Below are 17,994 nucleotides of genomic sequence, written 5' to 3'. Positions count from 1 at the left end.
CCCCTTCTTCACCTCCCTGTATCCCCTTCCTGACTCTATTTCCCGTTTCTCTCCTTGGCAGCTTCCATGTGCTCACCTTTCCCTACATCCTTCTCTCCTTCATACCCAATAAACAATGTACCTTTTGCCTGCTGCCCCATCTTCATATGTATATCTCTATATATTTATTGTTTATTTACTTCATTTATATATTGCATTTCTCCACAATTTCTCCACCCAAAGCCACTGACATCATTCTTCTTGCCTCCATATTAACATCACAAGAACCCTGAATAATAATAATAACTGCGCTTATATACTGCTCTTCTAGATAGATTAGTGCCTCACCTGGAGTGGTGAACAAGTTAGTGTTATTATTATCCCCACAATACAGTTCAGGAAAAAGAGTGAGAGGAGTGGCTTACCTAAGGCCACCTACTGAGCACATGGCAGTAGTGGGATCTGAACCAGTAGAGTGCGGATTCACAGCCGAACTACTTAACCACTATGCAGAAAAGTAGGTTAGGCTGTAGTGTGTGACTGGATTAATGTGATCCAGTGAGCTTCCACAGGGGAGTGGTGATTAGAACCTGAGTCTCCCAGATCCTACTCTGAAACTCTGGCCAATACACTACACTGGTTTTGGGGGGAGGGGGATGCTTTTGAACAGGAGCAAGCAGCCAGTCCTGAATGAGTGAGTCATGCAAGTTATGTGGTATCAAATGTCCTTGTAGTTGCTTCTGGGTTTGGCCCCAATGAATCCTCTCTCAGAAGATAAAATAGCCCCAGAAAGGACCCTGCCACTTCCCTTTGCATTTTACTGACAACTGAACCTGGATTACTGGCTAGCCTATCATGGTTGCCTAGCAACATAGAATAGAATCATAGAGTTGGAAGGGGCCATACAGACCATCTAGTCCAACCCCCTGCCCAGTGCAGGATCAGCCTAAAGCATCTCTGACAAGTATTCATCCAGCCTCTTCTTGAAAACTGCCAGCGAAGGGGAGCTCACCACCTACCTAGGCAGCTGATTCCACTTTTGAACTACTCTGACCGTGAAAAAGTTTTTCCTAATATCCAGCCGGTACCTTTGTGCATGTAGTTTTAGCCCATTGCTTTGCGTCCTACCCTCTGCTGCCAACAGCCACTGAGGGCATCTTGTTAAAGCTACTGGTACTCCTTTGTGTAATTTTAAAACCCCATTTTATTTTATTTTTAGATTTCAGATTTTTCTGCAAACCAATGGCATTTTTCAAGTTCGTAGGAAGATCTGTCTTGTCAGTTCATGACTCCAGTCTCTGAATTTAAGTAACCTCAGATCAGGGCCGCTTATTATGTAAGAGGCTTTTATTAAGCAGAGGGGAGATGCTTAATAAGCAGAGATGAGCTGTGTGGAAGCTCATCTTCACTTACTAGGTCTGGTTTCTTATCTACAAATTCCTTTGATTCTGGGACGGTCCATGACCTTTCATGAGTCATGGGTCACCTCTTTAGATGGAGGTGTCCGTATTTCTCTCTCTCTCTCTCCAATAGATCAGTCTTCTCTTTGGAGGAGGTCATAGATCCAGCACCTTCCTTGACAGAAGAATCTGGCAGAGGAAGAGGGTGATATACTGCTCCAGGGGGAGGCCTTGGAGGAAGAGAGGATGAGGGGAGAGCTGGACTCAGTTGGTCCCGAAGCAAGAAAGGGCCCTGAGGATAGCATGGCGTGGAGCAGAAGGGAACTGTGGGAAGGAACCTTGCAGAAGAGCCTTGGAGAGGATTTCCCCCCCTCAGACGTGGAGCACCAGCAATTCAGGCAATTCCAATATCAAGAGGTCGAAGGACCCCGAAAGGTCTGCAGCCGACTCCACCACCTTTGCCTCCAGTGGCTGAAGCCAGAAAGGCACAGCAAAAAGGAGATCCTGGACCTGGTGATACTCGACCGTTTCCTGGCCATCCTGCCCCCAGAGATGGAGAGCTGGGTCAGGGAATGCGGGCCGGAGACTAGTTCCCAGGCGGTGGCCCTGGCAGAAGGGTTCCTTCTCAGCCACGCAGCAGATGAAAATCAAGATAAGCAGGTAAGAGGGATTCCTCTAGATAGTATGTGGGGCACAAGATATTATTAAGGAAACCCTCGAAATTTGTTAAGATGGTATCAACTTTTTTAGACTCCACCCCCAGCCTTTTTCCTTTTCCCTTTCTCAACCGTTTCTTCTTTGTGGGATCCCCACTTCTCTTTCAGGTGCAGGAAAGGATCGAGTGTTACCCCGGAGCAGCTTTTCTGGGTAAGATCAAAAGGGCTGTCCTACCCACTCAATGGCCTCTTTGAGATTAGGCGGGCTGCTTTTATGTCCCCCCTCCCCCTGTTGGTCTAGTGTGAGAAAGATGGTCCCTCGAGCTTCTCGGTTTAGAAATATCCCTTTGGGGAAGGAAAACCTAGAATCGATTTAAAACCAGTGCAAATTAATTGCCTAATCCATCTCTAATTGTAGCATATTTGTGAAAGGGTAACATGGTTACCAGTTAGGGTAACTACTTGGTAATATGCTAGTAGGTGTGTGGTTGCAAATAAAGAAAAATGATAGGGATTTATACTTTAATAATGCTAAAGTCATAAGTGAGAATCTTCTAAATGTATGAGAGAAATATGACGAAAACATTTCCAGTCCACCTCTCCTCTAGTGTCAGCAGTCAGGGCGTTGAGAACAAAGCTGCCTCTGAATACAAAAAAAATAATGATTAATGTAAATTGATGTGAAAAATTGGGAATATCGTGAGTGGAGCCAATAAGAACAGGAAGAAAACTTTAAGGCTTTAGGAGATCTTATGCCATAGTAACATAATTGTTCTGGCGGACTTCAACATCCATCGAGCGGCTACCTCATGGGAAGGAGTTCAGGATTTCAGGCCTCCATGGCAACCGTGGGCCTATCTCAGATAATAACAGGCCTCACACGCTGCAGGACACATTCTTGATGTGATGTTTTTTACTTTGGGCAGAAGGAAGGTAATGTAAAGGTGGGGGGACTGAAGATGGTCACATTGTTATGCACAGGTCACTACTTGCGGTGGTTTAGGCTTCCAAAGATGCCAAGACTGCGCAGGGGTAGGGATCACTTATGGTGATCTGCCCTCTCAGGCTGATGGATCTAACCGGTTTTCAGGTGGCACTGGGGGAAATTCCTGCTGATATGGTTAGAGCTTCTATCAATATCCTGGTTGACTCAGGAATAAGGAAATTGTCCTGGGGACAGACAGCCTCTTGGTATGCTAAGGGGCTCTGGACAATGAAAAATACAGGGCGATGGTATGGGAGACAGGAAGTCTAATCCGTGGCAGGGATGGTGGTAATGAATACAACTAAGCCACCCTTGCGTCTGCACAGTGTAGGCTAGCGGAGCTGTTCTGGACGGTCAGAGGCCTGTTGGGATCTGGATGGAGGAGGAAGTCGAGGGCTCTGGGACCCACTGGGACCATTTTGCTCAGCACATTCTAGATAAAATCTTCCGCATCAGTTTCACCTTGGACTCTGCATTTGCAGTGACAGAGTGAGATGGTGCCGGGGTGGAGACTCACCCGGTTGTTTGGGATAGAGATTCTTGGGTACGGTCGCTGCGATTCTATCAGTGGGTTTAGAGTGACCTGTTCCTTGCATTTCAGAGTTCTTCCTTCTTCTGTCTGTACCAATGTCTGTGATAACTGTAGCAAGACTGGTTCCATACAATTGCAAAATCCAAACAATCTTATATAAGGATGCAAGAATGGTTGTGAGCACGAAGCAAGAGAGGGAGAACCTTTTCTTCCCCACGCAAGGAATTGAAAAACTAAATACTTGAAACATATCACATGTCTTTCAATTACCATTTGATTTTTTCAGGTGAAGCTGTGAAACCAGCCATAAAATATTTGCCATATCTTTGCAGCAAGGAGGACGCAACTTCTATGGGGCCAGAACAGGTAAGCAGGATTGCAGTTCATGACCCCAGGTGCCTCCATGCACCACCCACCCCTCCCTAGCACATAACCCTTCACACTCTTTGCCTTGATTGCTGTCTGCTGTTCACTAGAAGGAAAATGGAAAGATCTGATGGAAGTTTGAATCCGCAAGCCACCTTCTAGTTATAGTCATTTTGGCTTTTCCTCGTAAGGGGAAGATTTCTTCCATTCTCTGACAGGATAGAGGGGTTTCTTTTTTTCTCTTTTCAGGGTCTGGTGACCTTTGAAGACGTGTCAGTTTATTTCACTGAGGAGGAGTGGGCTCTACTGGATGCGGAAGAAAGAAGCCTTCACAAGGAAGTCATGGAGGAGAACTTTCAGAATGTGGCCTCTCTGGGTAAGGGCCCCCTTTCCTTTACTTCACAGAAGCTGTAGGCAGAAATCACTCCTTCTAAGAAGCGCTTTTCCGGTAGAGGCTCTCAGCAGGAGAGTGGGACGGTACCACACGAGAGCAAAAGGCAGGACTTTTGCATTTTTAGTGCATTCCACAAATAATAGTTTTTAAGATAAAGTATTGGTTTGTAAACTAAAAGGAATAGTTTATAGGATGTGAACAAAGCCTCCTCATGGGCAGAGAGTTTTTATGAGAGGGAAACGAGGGTGAACATTGACCATATAATTTTGAAATTTACAGTCTTGGGGAAGGGAAAAGCTGGACATAGGCATATAGGTTGGTCTTGCGGAAAGCACATTTTAACAAATTTAAAGTTATGCTGGGCAGAAGTAGAATCCCATGGTCAGAAATACTTAAGGAGAAGGGGGTTCGAGGGAGTTTCTTAAAAGTGAAATATTGAAGGCACGATCACAAATGATTCCTATAAGAAGGAAAAATGGGAGGAGCCTAAAGAAGCAAAGGTGGCTCCATAAACAGCTTTCTAAAGAGCTGAGACTCATTTAGGAAATGGAAGGAGGGCCTTATAACCAAGGCTGAATATAAACAAATAACCAGTGCTTGTAGGTAGAGAGTTAGAAAAGCTGAAACTCAGTATGAGCTTAGGCTAGCCAGAGATGCTAAATACAAGAAGGAAGGGTGTTCTTTGCTTATCTTCAAAGTAAGAAAAAGAGAAAGACATGGTAGGCTAGAAGTGAAATTGTAATAGGCGATGAAGAGAGGGCAGAACTGTTCAATTCCTACTTCTCCTGTGGCCCTTTCATATTTAGAAAAAGACTGAGGGAGAGTGGGGGATTTACCCCCCCCCAAATGAATTAAATTGCTAAATATAGAACATAAATATATATCAATATGCAAAAATTCATGTATTTATTACAAAATAGTTTTTTTAAAAATGAATATAGGGCTAAATATAGTCTCAATACAGATTAAAATCATACAGAAATCTCAGACAAAGTCCTTACACGCCACTGACCAAACGCATATCGGCCTTACGGCCTTCTTCAGTGGTCAACCATAATTGTTACACATTAACTCCAAAAAATGCTATAATATGTTGTACCAAGTTGGAATTATGCTACAGAAAAAAGGAGTTTAAAAATGTTTAAATTTGTTACACTACTTATAATTTTTAATTATGACATAAAATATGTTTTTCTTACAAAAATTTATTAAAAATTACTTCTGATTACTGTACAAAACTCAAGAGACATATATACTTAAGAGGCCTCAATTGAAATCACCCTTGTCAGGTGCACATATCTGAGTGGTAATTCAATTGCGTTAACTGAAAAAATATTCAAGAAATGTCCTAATAACAAAATTTTCTATATAAGAAATCTATTAAAAAGAACATTGGTTCTCACGGCCCCTTCTTGCATGCCCAGGGTAAGGCCAATTGCAATTTTGGGGTCAGGTAGCAATTTTCCCCAGACCAGTTTGGCTGATGATCCTGGTGGTGTTTTGCCATCTTCTGGGTATGCAGTGCGTGGGGGCGGGGGCGGGGGAAGGTAAGTGTGAATTTCCTGTATTTTTCAGGAAATTAGACTAGATGACCTTAGAGATCCCTTCCAACCCTATGATTCTAGGATTCTAACCCCAAACTACATATATTAAATCAAATTACCTTCCTTATTATGGTCTAAAATAATCAATTTTAAGTGCAGTCTGGAATAATGTAGGACTATATCGTGTAAAGTGGAACAGTCCTTATATATCAGGCCATTTTCAGCTTAACTATGGAGTCCCTATTAATGTCACCTCAAATCTAAGGAAGCTGGATATGGTTCAATCCAAATTCTTGAGAACAATCCTACAAGTGCCGCATGGTGTCCCAAATGCACTTATTCAAATTGAAACTGGCATGATTATGGTGTAGGCAAGGTTGTGGATTGCAGTGACTGCTGGCTAAAACTAGTATTTTTACCCAAAGGGCTGACAAGTCTAATAATTTTAGATCCCCTTCGCCTCTCCATGGCTTAGGGCATTGGATAAGAAATTACCCCATATGGTTTTTCAAAACAATATCTGTGCTCTATGGGTTATGAGAAACCTAAGGATATAGTAAAACAGAGGATACTAGATATTGCAAGGCAACATGACTTAAACAGAATAGAAAAATGGTGAGTCCTTTTAGAGACCTCTAATAGGGTCACTCCTATGCCTCATCTTCTCAACCTATCAAACCAGGAGTATAGGAGAATTTTTACATTAATGTGATGGGATGTTCTTCCCTCGGCTGTCCTTAAAGAAAAGTTTTAAAAATCTCTTATGAGGAAAGGATTTGTCCCTGCTGTGAGGAAGAGAGAGAATCTTTAGAACATGTTATATTTGATTGCAAGACATACAGTAATCTTTGTGAATTTCCCCCTTTCTCCTCTGCTTTACCCCTTACCCGTACTCGGTGAAACTTTCTCTCAGACAGGCACTCTGAGATCACTCAACAGATGGCCAGATTTGGATGGCTTGCGTTTAGGATCAGGAAAACCTTAATGGCTATGTGAATAAATCTCAGATTTTATTGTACCATTAAGCATTTTAAATTTTATACTAATATATTATGAATGATTTTATTGATGTACTGTGAATTATTTTATTGATGTTTTATTTTCTGTGGTAACTTTTATTGATGTTTTTAGTGCTGGTCGTTGACCGGGAATAAAAAAACCCTTTACCTGTAACAACTATGCTTGACCACTAAAGAAGGCCATAAGGTTGAAACGTATTTGGTCAGGGGCACATAAGGTCTTTGTTTGAGATTTCTGCATCATTTTAATCAGTATGGAGGCTATATTTGGCCCTGCATTCGCTTTTTAAAAACCATTTTGTAATAAATATATGTATTAGTGTGTGTGTTCTATATTTAGGAATTGAAATATTGAACCCTTCAGTTTGGATTTATTTAATGTTTGGGTGTCTTACGCCGTTTCTTATGTTCCCAGAGTAATGCTAATATCCACTTTGGGGTCAGGAAAGAAGTTACAGCTAACTTCAGAAGGCATGCAGGCTGTTGCCGATGGATTGAGTGGCAAAATGTCATAAAGTTTGAAGAACTTTCTGTATTAGTAAGCTGCTGCTTTCTTGAGTGTATAAACTGAGAACTAGTGCACAGTCTAGTTACCTGTGAGTTGAAGAAACACATGTAACCATCACAACTTTGATCAATCCATTGAAACATGGTTAACAATCAGAATCACATTGATTATGTGTTATTGTGGATTGGATATAAGAATTTATATTTGATGTGAATTTTGGCAGTAAATGATATTTATTTTTGAATTGCATGTGACCAGCTGCATTGATACCCACTTTGGGGTCAGAAAAGAAATTTCCTCCAGGCCAGATTGGCCCCAGACCCTGGAGGGTTTTTGCCTTCCTCTGACACAGGGCAGGAGTCGCTCAGGGAGTAGAGCTGTGAATTTCCTGCATTCTGCTTGAAGTTGGACTAGATTACCACTTGAAACTTTTCCAGCTCTATTTATGTATGTTTACCCTACATGAAAACTCAGTTCTCAAAAATTAGTATGTGGCAGGATGTGTTTTCTCTTCAAGTGATTTTTGTGCTGTCATTGTCAGAAGGTGTTAATGGCCTTTTCCCCTCGATTCTGCTTTTGTTTGAAGGTCTAACCAGTCTCCTCTTTATTCCAGAGGCAGATAGTTCCCAGGGAAAGCCTGAGGAAGAACCACAACTCCCATTGGAAGGGGAACAGCAGAGGAGAAGCAATCAACAAATACATACCTGGAAGAAACCACATAAATGTCTGCAGTGTGGGAAGCACTTTGCTTGGAATAAAGAACTTATTGCCCATTGTCGAATCCATACCGGGGAGAAACTACATAAATGTGAGCAGTGTGGGAAGAGCTTTCTTTGGAATAGAGACCTTACAGCTCATCGTCGAATCCACACAGGGGAGAAACCATATAAATGTGATGAGTGTGGAAAGAGCTTTTCTCGGAATGGAAACCTTACTGTCCATCAACGAATCCACACAGGGGAGAAACCATATAAATGTGCTGAGTGTGGAAAGAGCTTTGCTCGGAATGAACAACTTACTGTCCATCGACGGATACACTCAGGGGAGAAACCATATAAATGTGCAGAGTGTGGGAAGAGCTTTGCTCAGAAGAACCACCTAACTTCCCATCGAGGAATCCACACAGGAGAGAAACCATATAAATGTGCTGAGTGTGGAAAGAGTTTTGTTCGGAATGAACAACTTACTGTCCATCAACGAATCCACACAGGGGAGAAACCATATAAATGCGCTGAGTGTGGAAAGAGCTTTGTTCGGAATGAACATCTTACAGTCCACCGACGAACCCACACAGGGGAGAAACCATATAAATGTGCAGAGTGTGGGAAGACTTTTGGTGACAGATCACATCTTACTGCCCATCTACGCATCCACACAGTGGAGAAACCATACAAATGTGCAGAGTGTGGGAAGACCTTTGCTCAGAGTCTAGAGCTTACTGTTCATCAACAAATCCATGCAGGGGAGAAACCATATAAATGTGTGGAGTGTGGGAAGAGCTTTGCTCGGAATACACATCTTGCTGACCATCGACAAATTCATACAGGGGAGAAACCATATAAATGTATGCAGTGTGGGAAGTGCTTTGCTCGGAATACGCACCTTACTGTCCATCAACGAATTCACACAGGGGAGAAGTTATATAAATGCACAGAATGTGGAAAGAGGTTTGCTAGAAGTGCAGAACTTACTGACCATCGACGAATCCACACAGGGGAGAAACCATATAACTGTGTGGAGTGTGGGAAGACCTTTGTTCAGAGGGCCCACCTTTATGTCCATCGAAGAATACACACAAGAGAGAAACCATACAAATGCAAGCAGTGTGGGAAAAGCTTTGCTTGGAATGCACATCTTACTGTCCATCAACAAATCCACACAGGGGAGAAGCCAAATAAAGGCGTGGAGTGTGGAATGTGGTTTGATTGGAGTACAGAAGTTATTTGTCCGTCAACGAATCAACCCGGGGGAGAAACAATATAAATGTGTGGTGTGTGGTAAGAGCTTAAAGGAGCCACCTTATTGTCCATCAGTGAATTCACACAGGGGAATAACCATATAAATTTGTGGATTGTGGAAGAAGCTTTGGTCAGAAGCTTTGGTCAGCTTTGGTTATTGCCCATCGATAAATCCGGACATGGGAGAAAATATATCAACGTGTGGAGTGTGAAAAAACCAGCTTTTCGCAGAGTTCAGACCTTATTGTGCATCAGTGAATCCACTTAGCAGAGAAACTATGTAAGTCCTAAAAGTCTGGAAGAAACTAATGGTTAAAAAATAATCTTTTCAGACTTCCAGGGAAATGGCAGGGTGAACAGGAGCATTTCTGAACTTCTGGAAACAGGCTAAAATGTGCCTGCACTGACTTACAACTTAAACCAGAATTTTAATCCATATACACTGCTCCAGATTTACCTTGCTATAGTTGTATTTATGCCAGGCTAGAGGGAATTTATTCCTGTACCCATACACCCTATGGGAGAGATGAATGGGCGGGGACCTGCTTTATTCAGACCTCTTCTGGGTTCTGATAACATGAAAGTCAGTGGAGAAAAAGGGGCCTTTGCAACGTTAGGCCACCCCATTTCTACCCATATTTATCTCTCTTTTTTTCTTTCCCCCCCACAAATCTGCATTCTTTTTGGCTCATTTCCAGAGATTTGCCTTGGAACTATAACTTATCTGGGAAAGCTGGTAAATTCCCAGCAACATCAGATTTAATTGGAAAGATAGTTTCTGAAATCTATGGACTACAAAGTACGAACTACAAAGTACAGAGAACTGATTCATATCAGTTTATAACAGTTTAGGGGTAAATTACTTAACTGTGCCTAGCTTCCTTTTTTTGAAGGAAGCTCTAACTTGAAAGACAGCAGAAAGAAACATCAGAAGCATGGAATAATTTGTATTCTTACCTTTTGAATAAATCCCATCTTACTGTATATTTCTATGGATTGTTTTCTCTGTAGACCAACAATTGTGGATTATTTTCGCAGTGGACTAACAAATGGTTGTTCATTCCCTCATTTTGATTTTTTTCTCCCCCCCTCCCTTGCTGGTAATGACTGCCTGTTAAAGGGATTCTGAAATGATGACTAGGAAATAAGCCACACTTTATAAACATATACAAAGACTTAGGACAACATCTCTCCCAATCATATTCATACTAATTCGTTATTCTAACTATAAAATCTGATAGTTATAAACTCTTTATCTGCATAGAAAAAAGTATTTGGAAGTGGTAGATGTGAAATGTGTGTAATATTTTTATAAACAGAAGGGCAAGAAGAATAATGGCATCTGGAATAAATCAAAAAGAAAAGGAAAGCAGAAAAAACTGAGGAAGACTAAAAAAATGAAGAATTGCTTGAAAAGCTTTTGCAAATATTCGTAAAGCAAATCCAACAATTGGAGGAAAGAACTCAGAAGAGGATTCAGAGGATTCAGAAACATTCATGTAATATAATATGTTTATTGCTTTCCGGCCGAAGCCATAAGCCATACAAACACCAACAAAATATGAACTTTACACTTGAACATAACCCAATTCACATAGACATAACTCGTCATTATCACTTTAAACTATCTAAACTCATGGAAATCTTGTTTCTTTATATCTGAGGAAAGAACTCACAAGAAAATTCAGCGTATTCAAAGGAACATTCTAGAATCTGAGGAGTACACACAAAATATTCAAAATCATGCCAAAAACTATCGGCTGAACTGTCAAAAATCAACGGCAAGAAATTCTAAGTATTTCTTAGATAAAGCACAAGAAATTCTAAGTATTAAAAAGAAGCAAAGAGAAAATGACACATCTAGAAAGGCAAGATTCATGGCTCCAATGTACAGGGCGAAAAGGAACTATCACGAATACATTGCTAATAAAGGACGTAAATCAACACTTAATATCGTCAAATTAATCATGACTAAAGGGGGGGTGCTTCATCCCCACTGGCCTCAAATTATACTCATCTAAAACGATCCCGCAATTAATGTATGATGTCACATTGGGCCCCCCTTCTTTGAGCTTTACTCCATTGGAAAAGGTCCAATCGAAATTTTTAAGAGCTATATTTGGCTTCCCAACCAGTGTCCCCAATGCCAGTTTACATCTAGAAACAGGTTTGATTAGACTAGAGGCCAGGATAACTCTCGCTGCTATAAAGATTTGTCATAATTCCTCTGACATTACCGCTCTAAACCTTAAAGAAAGCCAGTATTCATCTTGGCTTAAGGCCAAGATCTCCCTACTGGCATTCTCATTTGAGTCGCTGCAGATAATGCCACCAGAAAAGGCTAAGGCTATAGTCAAACAAAGAATGTATGACATAGAAAGACAGAATGATATTGCAAGGGTTCCTAGCCACCTGGCCCTACAGAAAATAAAATATGTAGTAGCTCCAGCAGCGTACTTATCACTTCTAGAGATTCCATCACATTGTAGGGTCTATTCAATGGCCAGTGATAACAGAAGGCTGGTACAAAAAGGTGCCATTGATAGAGTGTCTCTGCCCCTGTGGGTCGGGAAATATAGAATCTATTGAACATGTATTATTACATTGTAGGTTCTATGAGGACAGTAAAGTTTATTCATCCCTTATTAAAGATGCTTCATGGGTTTGTGGACGAGAAAATAAGCCCAAAACTACTTTTCGACCCTAATCCTCAGTATATACTGAATTCCGCCAAATTTTTAGCTATAGCCCTCAAAATTTGCAAAGATAAAGCCTAATGTAGTAAGGTGGTTGTGGACTCAGAACGCGTCATTCCTGCATCTTAACTGTAATTGTCCTAGAGAAGGTGGGGGATTTTAATGTAAATACTATAAATAGGACTTATTGCATTTTTATAGTTTGGTTTTTAGTGTATTTTTGCTTATTTATACTGCTACTCTGGGTTTAATACAGAGGCTTGTACTGGTTATATACTGAATAAACAAATGCTGTGGCAAGATTCATTGATTGAGAAAACAGAACAAAGAATTTTAGAGGTGTACCAGAAGATATGAGGAGTCCAAATATGGAAGAGAGATTTCGGGAATTTCTACAAGATTACTTGAAGTTACAAGAAGATTTTCCCGGTATTGACCAGATATTCTGAGTGAATTCAAGATTTCCATGCAAGAATAAGCTACCTTGAGATATATTAGTTTGCTTTACACTTGAGAAAACATGAGACTCAATATTTGTTTCCAAGATAAAGAAATAATGGTGTTTGGAGACATGGAGTTTTAGATCCAAAGAAGGACAGGTCCAGAAAATCTAAACAAGGGAAATTACTGGAAAATGTATTCTAGTATTTGGAAATGTTAAAATTAGAAGATGCCTGGAAGATTAAACATTCAAAAGATATAGATTTTATATTCTTTTTTTGATATACATCAAACTCACTCAAGAATAGATATGTGTTGAATATCAAAATGCCTAACAATAAATTTAGACAGCAGGGATTCAAACAAAAACATTCATAGGTCATAATCCCATAGAGATAGTTTGACAATGGAACAGAAAACTAAGAGGAAGATGGAAACTGGAAGATGGAAAGTGGAAAGTGGATGGAAGATGGAAAGTGGATGGAAGATGGAAAGTGGATGGAAGATGGAAAGTGTAATAAAGATCTGGAAGAATTTTTAAGAGCACAAAAGGAATGTCTTCAGTTACAATTTTGAAAATAAAACTTTCATTACCATAATTTTATTGGCATTTGCTGATAAGAAGAAAAGACAAAAAACAGAACAAACTAAGACATTAGCAAAAAGAATCCAGAGAATGGAGCAAGAGCATAATTTTTTTTAAAAAATACATTATTAGAAATTAAACAATTAAAAATTGACATCTAGTTAAAAATGGAGGGGATACAGAAAAAAAATCAAAATTTTTAAAACAAACTCATTTTGAAAATGCAAGCAAACCTGGCAGATACTTGACATAATCTTAGGAAGGAGAAAGAAAAAAGAATAACAACATGTATAAAGAAAGGAGATCCATTTATATATGTAGAAAAAGAAATAAAAGAACAATTTCTTAATGCTTTCATAGGACTATATAAAAAGTATGCTATATAAAGTAGAATAAGGGATTAATTAAAAGATATTCTGATTACAAAGTTTACACCAAAACATAGAAATATTTTAAATCAAATGGTAACAATTCTAGAAATATCCCAGGCAATTAAAAATATGAAAAAAGACAAAGCAGATGGGCTGACAGCAATGGATTACAAATATTTAGAAGAAATTTTGATGTTACCATTACAAAAAGTTATGAATGAGATAAAAGGAGGAAAGACAATAAGTCCAATGTGACAACAGGCGTATATAACGTTAATGTATAAACAAGGCATTGATATAAAGCTGCCATAGACATTTTTCCCTACTGAATGCAGATGACAAAGTCTTTGCTACAATCATGGCAGAAAGATTAAGAAAATTCATACCAAATTTAATACATACTGACCAAATAGGTTTTGTACTCAGGTACATGAAAAATAATATACAATTTACAATAGATGCAACTGAAGTTGTGAATAAGAAAAAAAAAGCAGTTTATTGTGGATACAGAGACAGCATTTGCGAGTATATAATCTTTCCTACTGAATATATTTAAGAACATGGGATGTGGCTTGGAATTCTGGAAGTGGATGCAAAGTATATACTCCACTCAACAAGTAAACATTTTAATAAATGGAAAAACTAACAGAAGCAATTTTGATTGAAAAAGGAACATACCAAGGCTGTCCCCTGTCACCTCTATTATTCATATTTGCAGCAGAGACTTTAGCTGCAAAGATTAGACAAGACATAAGGATCAAAGGAATAAAATGGATGACATAGAATTTAAAATGAAAAGTTATGCAGATGATGTAGTTCGAATTCAGTAGAGATTTTGGTTCACTGCCTGACAGCTGTGGTCAAATGGCTGAAAGCAAACAAACTGAAAGTGAACCCAGACAAGACAGAAGTGATGTTCATAGGGAAGCCAGAGACCTTGAAGGACATTGTAGCTTGTCTGACCCTTGCAGACTCAGTTAAGGATCCAGCACTACTGCTGGAAAAGCAAGTTAAGGTAGCTGCTAAAATGCTTTCCAGAAACTCAGTCTAGCCTGGAAGATGGCCCCCTACTTGACACAGCCAATCTGGTCACCTGGATCCATGCTGTGGTAGCATCAAGGACATGACTACTGTAATGCACTCTGCCTAGGTTTTCCCTCTAAGTTAACCTGGAGACTCCAGTTGGGGCAAAATGCTGTAGCTCAGTTATAACTGAGAGTTAGGAGGAGCATGAGTATTACTCCCATTCGGCAATCACTCCATTGGCTATCTATCAGTTACTGGGCTCAATTCAAGGAATTGGCTGCCACATACAAAGCTCTCCATGGCCTTGGTCTGACATACCCACAGGGCTGCCTCTGTTCCTCCAAGGCAGTTTAGCTTATCTGAACAGGGCCATCTGCAGGTGCCATTTTGCACAGGGGCAAAATCAACAGCTGCCTGTACGCGTGCATTCTCTGAGATGGTCCCCACTTTATGGAATGGCCTACCTGAAGTGGTTAGGAAAGCTCCCACTCTCCTGGCTTTCCACAAACTTGGCAAAACTGAATTATTCAAGAGGACTTTTTACTCTGAAGGGAGGCCTGTAATATATGGGTACTGTCTTTAAAAGATACATCAGTAAAGAGATAGGGAGTGACTATAAATTTTATCCTATTGCTGTAATTATGATTCTAATGGCTATATCCTATGTTGTTTAATATGTTGATCTTAGAATTACATATGTGCTGTTACAGCAATTTTTCAACTTTGTATTGGATTTCTGCAGGTTTTAAATCTTTGCAAATTTGTATGTATATACCTTGTATTGAAATGCCTTGAAATTGACTGTAACGATCCACAATGTGTAATTCGTCTTGAGTCTTGGTGAGAAAGGCAGACTATAAAAAAACAAATAAAAAGTGAAAATGAATTGAACTAGGGGCTCCATCCCACTCCCTCCACTCACCATATTTAATAATAGTTTGATTATCGAATGAGCAATTCTGCCTCCTGCTAAAAGAGCAGCAGCTGTGCCCAGTGATGCAATGGCAAGAGCTATCATCTTTTTTTCCATATTATGGCCCCTCCAAAGAAGGTGCCCACAGCTTCCTCCAATCTCCATTATTCTCGATGGGGAAAACTACGGGGGCTATATAGGGGGCTGTGGGTGGTATTTTGCAATCAAAATCCACTGAGTTTGGCAGGGACCTATTCCTAACTGTCTTTTAACTACCCCACATGTTTCATGGAGATTGGACCCCTGAGGGCATTTTGTGCCCCCCCAAAGAAGGTTCCCCCAGCCACCTCCGATCACTATTCGGTATAGGGAAGAATATTGGACTTATCTGGGGAGCTGTGGGTGGCATTGTGCAAGCAGAATCCACCAGACTTTGAGGGGACCTGTAAAAAAGTGTGTTATCATTATCTTCACAACAATCACCCTGTAAGGTGGGTGGGACCGAGAGAGTTTGATGTACTAAGTTACAATTGCAAAAAAATGGGAGTTTGTTTTAAAACCTACCTACCTCCTCTAAAAGCATGGTTTTTTGTGGCTCTGGACCTGGAGATGGACACAGAAATCTCTTTTTAAAAGGCCCTATTAAGTTTTGTAGTGGCACCGCACTAGCAAGCAGTTGAATTCCTCTTCAGGAATCAAGTTGTCCCTGAACCCCAAAATGCAGATAAGCCTATAACAAGAAGTCTACTCCTAATATGCCTGGGAGCCTCAAGGGACCTTCTGCTGATCGAGAAGTGGCCTTCTTCTGGCCTGGAAGTGATTTTATACTGACCCAGAAGTGGTGATTTGCAGGCCTGGAAGTCACATTTTTCACGAACCAAAATGAACAGATTCATGAACCGGGGCAGGTTCGTGAAAGTCTGTGGTTCGTGATTCGTGAAATGTGATGAACCACCAGCCACACAGTTCATTTTTTTTCTGGTTTGTGCCCATCTCTACTCAGGAGAAATTGTTCAATTGGCTGCTATCCTTTCAGAAATTTTCTCCTAGAGGCCATAATAGCAAACCTTGGCCGAATCCACATTACCTCCGCGCGGCGCTAAATGTCCGCGAAACACCCGGAAGTATAGCGTCTTTCAAGCGCGATTTCTGAAATTGCGCTTGAAAGACTCTATACTTCCGGGTGTTTCGCGGACATTTAGCGCAACACCGGGACGCGCGAAGGTAATGTGGATTCGGCCCTACTCTTGCTTAGAAGCCCCTTATCTTCCTTATCTGTTATATCTTAGAGTAGGACATTTGCTACTCCATCAAAACTTGAGGGAAGCTGACAAGTGTCCAATCTGTGCCTTTTGTCACTTGTAGTTCCGCTCTGAGACAAACTAGGAATAGAACAGTTCTGCCTTCTCTCTGTCACCCGTTAAAATCTCACTTTCCTCTCCCTGTAGCGGGCCTACCGCTTCCAAGGGGACTCAGAGGAGACTCCACCTTTACAGGCAACATTTCTCTGAATGCTGGTTGCCAGCAGGGCAATCCCAGGGGGAGGCTGTGGCTCTGCTCCTCTGCTTGTGAATGTTCCAGGGACTCTGGGAAATGGGAGGCAAGGTTAGATGGACCTCTGGCAAATCTCTTCCCATATTCCAACACAGAACAGAAGAGCATTCCAGAACAGAACTTGAGATGTGAACTACGGGGACCCAAGCAGAGCTCCCTACTTCTAAAGCACACTGGAGTGGTCTTGGTACTGATCACTCTTCCCCAGTGTTTCCTAATTGACAGGGTTGTTGCACAAGTTAATGGAAATCTCTCCAATTCTCCTCTGTAGAAAAAAGGGCAGGATAAGAGGTAAGAATCCACAGAAAACAAAAAAGAAAAGGATGGGCTTTCTGCCCTCCCTCCAACAGATCACCTGCCCTGGACTCATCACATCCCAGGTCCAATCCCCTCTCCCCATTGGACTACTGCCAATCAGAAGAGACATTGTTGATCTAGGGGGACCAATTGGAGAAGCTCCAAGTGGTTCTGGTTCTACCTTTAAGGCCCTGAACAGGGCCGAAGTACTTCAGAGTCTGCCTCTGGCCAGACTCTGCCTCACCCCCTGTTAAGGTACTTCCCCCCCAAACCCTGCTCTCAGTGCCCCTAAGGAGAGAGATCGGTGGTCACCAGATATGGGGTATTTTCAGGAGTGGCTCCTGCATTCTAGAAGCCTGCCTGGAGCCTACTTTGTTATTTTTCTAGCATCAGATCCAAACATTTCTTTTCAACCAGAATTTGAACACAAGGGTTTCACTTTTTTGGGTGTTCTGTGGTCTGCTTTTCATCTCAGGATTATTCTCTGGATATTTTGGAAGCTACTCGTTTGGTCTTTTATGCTGTTCTTATGTTTGTTAAAATTTTGTTACTGGGGGGGAAATGGCCGCTTGTGGTTTGGACGCCTTTAACAGAGCTCCGAGGCATTAAGGTTTTTATTCTTATTTTTAGATTGGTTTTATCTTTCTGGGCTACTCCCAAAGCTAGTATAGTATAATAGCATAACCTTGTAGCCTAGTCAGACTGTTTTACTTCACAGATAAGATTTTGAACAGTCACTACAAACCTCTGCAGCTGCAGCTTCTCTGGA

General features: G+C 40.9%; 1 protein-coding gene across 1 annotated transcript in view; it reads left to right on the top strand.

Moving 5' to 3' along the window:
- The first annotated feature begins 1,413 nt into the window (after positions 1-1,413).
- Positions 1,414-17,994, top strand: part of LOC129324811 (zinc finger protein 420-like) — a 37,617-nt gene continuing 21,036 nt past the window's right edge. The window contains exons 1-5 of the mRNA XM_054972217.1: positions 1,414-2,039; positions 2,204-2,246; positions 3,839-3,918; positions 4,168-4,294; positions 7,997-9,285. Of these exons, the coding sequence (XP_054828192.1) occupies positions 1,626-2,039; positions 2,204-2,246; positions 3,839-3,918; positions 4,168-4,294; positions 7,997-9,285 (1,953 nt within the window). The 5' untranslated portion in view covers positions 1,414-1,625. The remainder of the gene's footprint in view (positions 2,040-2,203; positions 2,247-3,838; positions 3,919-4,167; positions 4,295-7,996; positions 9,286-17,994) is intronic.

Source organism: Eublepharis macularius, chromosome 2 (genome assembly GCF_028583425.1).
Source record: "Eublepharis macularius isolate TG4126 chromosome 2, MPM_Emac_v1.0, whole genome shotgun sequence".
NCBI classification, from domain to species: domain Eukaryota; kingdom Metazoa; phylum Chordata; class Lepidosauria; order Squamata; family Eublepharidae; genus Eublepharis; species Eublepharis macularius.
Note: the sequence above shows the minus strand (reverse complement) of the source record. Positions and strands in the feature narration are given on the sequence as shown.